The 10,122-nt window shown below is 37.9% G+C and overlaps 1 protein-coding gene across 2 annotated transcripts; it reads left to right on the forward strand.

Annotated features, from left to right (window-relative positions):
* The first annotated feature begins 4,493 nt into the window (after positions 1-4,493).
* Positions 4,494-7,761, forward strand: LOC147551757 (pathogenesis-related thaumatin-like protein 3.5). 2 transcript variants are annotated; one of them, XM_086667019.1, is made up of 3 exons: positions 4,494-4,897; positions 4,979-5,678; positions 7,255-7,761. In XM_086667019.1, exons 1-3 carry the CDS (start codon positions 4,831-4,833, stop codon positions 7,421-7,423), a joined length of 936 nt encoding a protein of 311 aa, XP_086523145.1. In that variant the 5' UTR covers positions 4,494-4,830; the 3' UTR covers positions 7,424-7,761. The 2 variants fall into 2 exon arrangements, with proteins under 2 accessions (XP_086523145.1, XP_086523146.1); XM_086667020.1 differs by having other exon boundaries at positions 4,741-4,897; positions 7,252-7,761.
* Positions 7,762-10,122: the final 2,361 nt, after the last annotated feature.

Below are 10,122 nucleotides of genomic sequence, written 5' to 3' on the forward strand. Positions count from 1 at the left end.
TCGTTTTTGTTCCTTTATTTTTTCTTGTTGGAATGGTTTGCTATGGTATTCTTATTTTGATCTATTGGAAAATACTTGATATGATTCAGACAACAATATCATGTCTTGTTCTCAAATTTCCCCATGTGAAATTTAGGGTTTATGTATGTGAGCTTTAGGGTTTATGTGAAGTGTTGTTGTAAACCAAGAGTCCTGAAAAGGACCTCAGAGGATTACTTCGATAGGCCCTCACTACTTCCCGTTTCACGTGTCTTTTTGTTTAGTGATGTAGAGAAAGCGTGGGCGTGGTTCCGATACAATGATCGGTTTGTGGAAGTTAATCTATTGAACAATGATTGGCCAGTGGTTAGTTACATCGTTATTGGTCACTAGATTAAGAGACTTTCGGTAGAATATGTGGGACTACTAGCAGAAGTCTCTCTTAGTCTTTTTGTTGAGTTATGCAGAGGAAGTGCTAACCCTAGTTTTGATACCATATTTGGTTTTTGTACATAATTCCAAACCAGTAGGTAGTGGTGAGTGATGCCGAGGAAGTATGAGTGCAAGCCTCTTTCTGATGCCATATATTTCATGGTTGATCATGAGAGTAGGAGTCCCTTCTGGTGTCCAAATTCGACTATTCCTCCGACAGTTTTCACTCGCTCCATGTTAGAGTTTCGTTTGGGTCCTTCAACCCTTTGTGAGTATGTAGTTGAAGTACAGTAGTGAGGCCATCATCTTACCTTCTCACCTATGATTCTTCAAGTGCTCATTCACGATTTTATCTTTCAAAACTTTGTTGTTTCTGCATACTCCTTTCCTGGCCTCCCGTGATCCATTCATTTGTTGGTTGCAAACTGGGATGTTTTTGCCCACTCATTAGCTTCCTCCTGTTATTCTATTTATGTATCCATGTAGTTAAATGGTAGGTTGGCACCCACTGGTTTGTACAGAGAGGCCTTTCTAGTAAGAGTTTTTGGAAGTGGAAGTGTTGTGTTCGTTTTCTGGTAGAGCTTGTTAGATGGTAACCCTGCCTGTATTTGAGTCCAGCCACGCTTGTTTCTCATTTGAAGAGTATCTATGCTCAGAGACCTAGAGTATTAATTGTCCGTTTTGGCTCTCATAGACGTAAAACCTACGAAGAGAATCTTTGAAGGTTTAGGTTTTAGAGTAGAGGTCTGCCTGGCTTAGAGAAAGAGGCAAATCAAACTTATTTGTGGATGTATCAATTTTTTTTGGTCTTGATGGTTCAGTAATTGTAAGAACGACACAAGTCTTCTTTGGTTCTAAACCTGATTTGCTCAATTAGGAAGATTCGTTTGGGTTGGATTAGGTGCCATCTGTTTTACCTGAGTTCCATTTTAATATCTGAAACCCATCTAGCTATAATTTACATGTATAGATAGTGGAGGCTGTATAGATAGTGGAGGCTTTGGGCAACTTAAAAAGTCCCTCTAGAGATTAAAGACTTCAGCCGACTAGACTCGACTTTGGGGCATACTCATTTGGAGTTCAAAAGCTGTTTTTTTTAGAATATTACTTCCAATCTTCATTATCTCCTCTTTGCCTCTCTCTTGCTCATCTTTCTATCTTCCTCCATATGATCCTCTTGCTCTCATTGTTTATTGGTGTCCCTCATTTTCTCGGTCTCTGGTCTCTTCTCTTACTGTTTCTTTCCTTCACTATTTGTCTCTCTATCGATTTCCATTTTTCATCTCATCAAAGTCTTATTTCATTGTTTTCTTGTACCCCAAGGTTGAAATTGGGGAGAGTTGCTTTGTGTATTTTGGGCGAATTTGATTGTCTAAAATCCGTTTTTTTGTGAATACACGGAGAACATGTACGTAGTTGTGGATTTAGGAGTTAGTGATATTTTGATTGACTAAGTTGTTCCATTAGAGAGAAAGTTGGTAAATTTGGTATAGATTATATGATAAGGATCCATAATCAAGGGATTTTATTGGTTTTATCGAGGGCACGGAATTTTAATGATGATATTCTTTGTGACCATGACCTTATGAACTTTTTTTTGTTGAGGGATGAACTTGTTCAAACTCAAGGATACCAATCTTAATCAATTTTTAGTGAATTTACCCCTAATGTTCATAACCCAAACCCGGATAACTTTGTTTCGCCTTGAGTGTTAGCCCCGAAGATCATTTTCTTGAGAATATTGATTTCTATGACGTCCTATTGAAGTACGGAAAACTAGATTCTTATGAAAGAAGATATGAGGAGAAAAATCATTGTTCCAAGAATTTTTTTTTTTGAATTAGTGAGAGCGTGTCTCGAACCCTTCACCTCTAGGATATTAGACTATACCTCCAACCAAGGGTTGTTGACGAGTCTTTCGTTCTTTAAGCTACTGGAAACCCTTTTGTTAAATACTCGATAGTTGATCACCTTGGTCAATACATCTTGTCTCGTATCCAAAGATATTCAGTTGTAAAGAGATAGAAGGAGGCAGAGAGAGAAACCAAGTAGTTTACCATTCGCCAACGACAAACAGGGTTACTCTCTTGCACCGAGTATGAGTGAGAATACTGTGAGATCGAGGGAATGGCAGGAAGGAGAGAGAAACAAACAAAGAGAGAGAAGTGGTAATGGTGGTTGATGGTCGGAATGGTGGTGTTGGTCGGAAGTTGCAATGGTGGAGGTGGGAAAAAGACGAAGATTAGGGGACAAAAATCGAAAATTTTATTTCGACCCAAAATTAATATGTCCCAACGTCAAATCTAATGACCCAAATTATTTTAAACTTTATTATCATTACCTATCATATTTTGGCAACTTTTACTAAATAAAAGATATACTTGTGTTTTTGGTTATTATGAATAATTGTCGACTCAAACAACCATCTTCTAAATTCTTTATTTTTGAAGAGAGTAACCATCTTCTTAATATTTGATTCACAGAGATTTTAGTCTGTGTGCGAAGGAGTCCGTTTTTTAATCTTTCTTGAGAGATGAACACATTTGTTGAGATACTGAATGCTTACCGAAAGAGCGGGGCCCGTAGTTTCGAACGAGGTCACACCTTCCCTTGGATTGGACCAATTCTGGTTCTGAATTATCCGTCGCTACGCTGTTCCGCGTGGACGCCTAATCGACTCTTCAAGCCTTATTTTGAAATTAGTAGCTTGTGTGAATGAGTAAGGGGATGTTATCTCAAACTTCATTCTTGGTGATCTAAATTTTGGTGATCTGTTAAGCTCTCTTTGTCTAATCGGTTGGAATTGAGGAGTCCAAATTGACTTAACCACCTCTTACCTAAACCCAAACGAGTGAAAGTGTCTTTCATGTTCATACCTAATTGTTTCATTTTCTCATCTGTATATGGACTAAGATTTGATGTGGGTGAGGTGTGAACCTAAAATCTTGAAACTAGATTCATTTACTAGTTTTAATATAAGAAAAATGTTGTGTGTCAATGATCTTTACTTACAACCTTCTCACATGAGAGGACTCAACCAGTAAGCATTTTGTATTTAGTAAGCAACATCACTCTGTTAGAGAGTTGTATATTGAAATTTAAGCACGAAGAAATCTCTTTTATGTTTTGTGGTTATAGTCTAATTATCGTAGAACACAATTAGATTAAATAGATGGAGCCCCTAATAATAGGAAGACAAAAAGTCTAAAATTGTGACTTCATAAGAAATGGTTTAGTTTGTTATCAAGGAAGAAGAATGTCACATCTTGCATTATTCATTACATGGTGGTTGTAGCCTCCAATAATACGCTTAAGGAGATAACTTTCTTAATTTAGGAAAATTATCTGATCCAAGTGACTTGAACCCACTTAATAGTTGTATGCCATAAATTTCATGAGAAAACCCAATCAGATTTCATTTAATGGGGATGGTGGGGTAGTTCCTAATCACCAATTAAGATTGATTGCTTATAAGTATTTAGTTTTAAGCCATCACTACTTATTAACGTGCACGTGAATCCAAACAAAATTATCTTGATAAATCAATTGTTGAGTTTGTAATGTCAATAAAAGGTTTAGGATGTTTTAGAGAATTGAGTTACATCAGAATCAAACTGGCTCATTTGAGACATTTAACATGATCTAATTTCTTCAACAAAAAAAAAAATGATCTAATTAAACAATGTTGCATGGCTAGTCTGTGACCCCAAATGTCTTAGGTACCCTTGGGAGTGATTTCGTCCGTGTAGGTTCACTTTCTGTCCCAATAATATTTTTTAACGATTTTTCTTTAATATTATTTATTTTTTCTTTGTTAAAGATTCAAAATCAAATTAATACGGAAGAGTAATATTAAAATAAATATGAGAAGTAATTGGCGGAATATTAAACTAGGACTCTTCTTGCCTTGTTGATGTCCATATGATGCGGATGCCTGCTAGAATGGCATTCCCTCTCTAAATACTATCTATTGATGCCTGATTTTCTTTTTGTATAGAGGACATATAATCGAGCTACTCCAATTATATTTGAATCACAATCTTCTCTAATGTCTACATAATCATGGGAAGGAAACCCCAATTGAGTGAAAGAGAGAGAGAGGAAGAAAACCCAATGTGAAGAAAGTCCCCAAGCAAATGCACACCTCTTGCGTCTTACTTAAGGGTGTTTCTTAATTACTACTTTTTAGTCATTTGACATCCATCCCCAAGCTAAAAGGAACTCAACTAGTCAACTTGTTGAGAGAGAGAGAGAAGTGGGCCTACTTGGACGGATAGAGGTAGGTCCATTTGTTGAGAATGAGACCAACAACTCTATAAAAACCGAATCTCATCTACAATTAATCCTCCTCTCTGTTTCACACAAATCATCAAATCACTTCATCTCTCTAGAGAGCCAAGTATAATAAGCTTCCCACAAATGACAACAACACTTCCTTTCCTCCTTCCCCTTCTTTCTCTTACTATTTTCCTCACCATCATCTCAGGTAATATAAACTACCCTCTCTCATTCTCTCTCTCTACCTCCCTCTCTCTATTTCTAACTTTTTAATGTTTGAATTCTACAGGAGTAAAATCGGCAACTTTCACATTCACTAACAACTGTGGCTACACAGTTTGGCCAGGACTATTATCAGGCGCTGGAACCCCACCACTCTCCACCACCGGATTTGCTCTTCAAAAGGGGGAATCCAATACCATTACAGCCCCAACTTCATGGTCAGGTCGATTTTGGGGTCGAACCCATTGTTCCCAAGATTCAACCGGTAAATTCTCATGCCTTACCGCTGATTGCGGTTCAGGAAACTTAGAATGCGGAGGAGGCGGCGCCGCCCCACCTGCTACTCTAGCTGAATTCACACTCAACGGAGCCGGTGGTCTCGATTTCTACGACGTGAGTTTAGTAGACGGTTATAACCTCCCGATGATGGTGGTGGCCCAAGGCGGAACCGGTGGAAATTGTACAACCACCGGTTGTATTGTAGATCTGAACGGAATCTGTCCATCGGAATTGAAAGTTTTATCGACCGTTGATGGGTCGTCAGATGTGCTGGCTTGTAAAAGTGCTTGTGAGGCGTTTGGTAAGCCTCAGTATTGTTGTAGTGGTGATTATGGAAATCCTGACACGTGTAAACCATCTAACTATTCACAGATCTTTAAACAAGCATGTCCACGTGCCTACAGCTACGCCTACGATGATGGGACCAGTACCTTTACTTGTGCTTCTGCGAATTACATTATCACTTTCTGTCCACCTTCCGCGAACAGGTAATTTACCAAAATAGCCCTGTTATTTTTTAATATTTTCAGTTCTGACAATTTGAACGGTAGAGAAGAGAGAGAGAGAGAGAGAGAGAGAAAGGGTATGGAAGAATGTGCTCCTTTTTTCCTTTGCCCTAGAATATCCGTACTTTTGAGGCGTTGGATTCGACATGGCCTGTGAATCTTCACCTTGTTTCTACCGTTGGATTCAAACCGCCCCACATGGCGGGCACCGTCACAAAGTACTTAGTGAGTGACCCAACAAGGTTTGGTATCTAATTATTTAATTTAATATTCATTATACTAGTGTAGTATATATTAAATAAAAGAGATTCCTTGTGAAGGATGTATCCACGATTTAGGTGGTTTGCAACTGATTTTCGACCATCTAGACTTTAACAATATAAATTCTAGGTTTAACTTAACATGATATCAAAGCTAGGTCGACACGTGATAAATTCAAGAGTCACGTGTGTTTCACTCATCTGGAAATAAAAAAACACACGAGTTAGTCTTAAAAACACTACAGGTGAGGATAGGGGTGGGAATTGGGCGGGTATGGGCGCCCATGGGCACTTGAAGCATCGGGCCGGGCGGGTCGGGCACAAAACTTCAATGGCTATTAGGGTAAGCGGGTTAATCGGGCGGGCAATTTTGAAATTCGCCTTGTCCATTACCCGCCCAAGCCCATTAAGAAGCTCGGGTAATTCGGGTATGGGCGGGCGGGTAGCGGGTAATCTCATGACTTGAAAAAAAATCACTTTTTCTTCTGCTTTTATAAAATCTCCAAACGCCTTTCCTGATTCTAAAAAGACAATGTGAGATTAAAATTAGACGTTATTTGTGTTGTTCCTTTTAGGAATTTAATCTCACATTGAAAACTAATGAAGAATTCTCATGAGATATAATATAAACTTATCTCACTCTTTGTTTTCTCAAAGCCAAAGACTACTTCAGTGTTTTACTAGGAATTCTCTTGGGCCATTGCAAAGCAATGCATTGGGTTCATGTGATTGCCCTTAAACATATTGTTTACCATCTCAACTAAGCCTAGCAACATGGACTGTTGTGCTTCATCAACCCATAAAGTTGATATAATTTGGTTGGTTATCATTGGGTGAGGTTAAGTGGGTGCGGGCATGGGCGGGTGCGCGGGTAGAGGTTTTAACCCATGCCCGCCCACCAAAACTTGGCGGGCTGGGCGGGTTGTGCCCGTGACGGGCGCGGGCGTCCATGGTCCTCGTTGGGCTCGGGTGCCCATGGTCGGGTTCGGGCTCATGGGCAAAATTCCCACCCCTAGGTGAGGACATGTATGAGAATGCGGAATGCTACATGAAAGAAACACGATCTAGCAACCAATAATATAATGTTTAGGTCATCTCTACTCATAATCAATTAGTTGTGAGTTAGACGATCACAAAATAACCTCCACTCTGTAACATTTAAACCATAGAAGTGAGTCAAATGTTACCATTTCTTAAAAAAATGTCACTAGTATAATTAGGCTATAGGTTGGTGCAGAAATATAATTTATTGTACGTGATATACTGAAACTATTCTAAAATTTAATGGTGATTAGCAGCCAGAAATCGTCACACTATCCCGAGGCGGCAATGTATTTTACTGGGAACCAAGATGGAAGCAATCTTTCATCATCGTCAAATAAATCCGTTGAAGATGTTGTTGGTCGGGTTCTTCTAATGTCGATATTTGTATTGTCAAGTTTATGCGGGAGATGGGGATTATGGTAATTTTTTTTAGAATTTTCAAAGAAGCCCATCCCGCCAAGGATAATTGTCTTGGCTGGACCAACAATCAATGAAGTTGCAGGTGCCCATCCCGCCAAGGAAGAACGAAGCTTCTGAAAGGGATGGTATTTATTAGTCCATTTTGTCGCCAACAGCTTCTATCAGTCGATCATATCAACAAGGTTTTATATGTTACATTTAATTAGAGTCCTTGTAAATGATTTGGGGTTCTTTTATTTAACATGGACACACATAATTTTGAGCTCTATAATTTTTTGTACATTTAAATTTATTAGATTTTTATCTTGAATTTATTAAGAATTTTGTGGTTTGTCTGTTTAGTTTTGGAGTTACATGTGAGAGTGCAGGCCAACCCACATCTTTGTTATAGTTCCAAGGCATGAGTTTGGCCATCTAATTTTTTGATTACTTAATCAAGATACATATTTATTATTATGTTATCAAAATATCTTTTTACAACTTATTATATTTTTCTATTGAGATTTTAGTCATGCTACGTAACTTGCTACTGTATAGCTATTATATTTTATAGCGCCCAACTTGATATAGTCTCTAAAGCTCGTCATTCTGCAAAGATCATCTAAAACAGGTTGTAATATTTGTAAATGAAGGAATCATTCAGAAAAACTAGTCATGAACGGTTCTGGGATGTGGAGCAGGGGCGGAACTATGTGGAGCCTGATCTCCACATATGTAATAAAAACTACTATTGTTGACAAATGTTTACTTTAGCTCTGGCGGTAGATTCTCTAGGCTTCCAACCCAAAGGCACGGGTTCAAAACCCTTGAACTGCCTCACCTCCTCTTTTAAGTTTCATTTTAGTTTCAAACTAAGTAACCAATTGTTATAGGAAATCTTGTTTTTTGCTTGGATACACTCTTGGGTTTGTATTTTTTCTACTTAAAGTGCTATTGCATAATTATAACACGAGAACTTTATATTAATGATTAATTAAATTATGTGACTTTTTTGTTCTTTAAAATGTTGAATGATTAATAAAGATCTATCGATATTTTGGTACTCTAATGTTACATTTATTTGTAAATTGTCTTGTATCTTGTAAGACCCTATGTATTTTATGTAGAAGCTTATTTTATAAAGTCTTTAGGCTTGCCCTCCTTGATATGAAATCCTGGTTCCGCCCCTGATGTGGAGTGTCCATAATTTTGTTTTTCTTTTCTTTTTTGTTGCTTATTTCTTGTATATTTTTCTTATCTCCCACTGTTTTCTTTTCAAAGAAAAAAAAAGTAATAATTAGTGTGCAAGTGAATTAAGGGAAATGGTTAGAATTAGAAATGGGGGGGAGACCTTCTCGAAAGAGGCTCAAATACATGAAAATGATAAAAATAGTATGTGGTTTGGATTAGTAGGACGCCCATCTTAGTCTAGTTCTTTTTTTTTTTTTTGTTGAGAGATCCATCTTTGTCTAGTTAGGTAGCAATTGCATCACTATCCACCCTTATTTAACTTCACTACCAAACAACACAAACAAAATTCATCCCTTGCCAACACATACTTCCTTATTTCTACAATATATATTTGTAATTTTGTATGCTCTTTACAAGTGGTGATGGTCAGCTAGTACAAAGTCTAGGCTCAAACCCAATCATTTGAATAAGATACGGGCTTTATTGTTTGGTCGAAGCCCATAGAAGTATTCTATACAGGGTTTCGTCTGTAACCTCAAATGTGTGACCTCATTGTACGTCATACATAAGCCCGTTCTATATAGTTTTGTTTTTTTGATGAGATCCGTTCTATATAGTTACGAGATACAAAATATCATAATATTATCCAGTTAAACAAAAATTCTAAATGGCCCAAAATTTAGAGCTGATAATGGGTCAAATGGTGATGTGGTTGATTCTGATTGGTCATGTCATGGGAAGAGAGAAACAGCTTGACTAATTGGGAGCAACCACGATACCGTTCGGCCTGTGACCAGTCTCAAATTCCGGACCATTTAACATTGTTCCCAATTGATTCGGCTTCAGAAAAAAAGAAATATCATGTTTCATTCAATCCATACAATCAGATAACCGATAACAGGGGACAAAAATCTAAAGGTCGAGATTGGGAGACGAAGTAATGTAAACTCCACTTATGCATGGCAGCATGGATATAAGCATGCATGCATGAATCTAGTCAAGATGGCAATATGACATAAACATTAGACTTGGGATTTCAAGGTAACCCATACACGTGGAATAATAAACAACTAGGAGAAAACTTAATACAGGAGAGACTAGATAGGGCTATGGCTAATCTTCCTTGGCTTAACCAATTCCATGCCTATGGAGTCACTCACTTAGAAGCAGTCGGATCAGATCATTTGCCCATCCTTCTAGACAATAAAACCCATAGTTATACCACTCCTAAGCCATTCAAGTTCATCAGGAAATGGATGACACACCCAGAATGCTTCAACTTCATCGCGGACAATTGGAAGCACATTAAGCAATATCAAAATTCTAATAACATTCAACAAGACCTCAGAAAGCTGAGTATGAAGCTCTCCAAGTGGAATAAGAATGTCTTTGGTAACATCGACAACAATATCAATAAAATTACTACCAGCCTGCAAAATAGTAAGACTAAAGAGGAAGAGCACAAACTCACTACTAATCTAGAAGAACTCTATAACCAACAAGAAAGTCTGTGGAAGGAGAAATCTCGTAAC

This window comes from Eschscholzia californica, unplaced genomic scaffold (assembly GCF_041429995.1).
Source record: "Eschscholzia californica isolate CP2 unplaced genomic scaffold, dmEscCali1.0.p SCAF_3, whole genome shotgun sequence".
Lineage (NCBI taxonomy): Eukaryota > Viridiplantae > Streptophyta > Magnoliopsida > Ranunculales > Papaveraceae > Eschscholzia > Eschscholzia californica.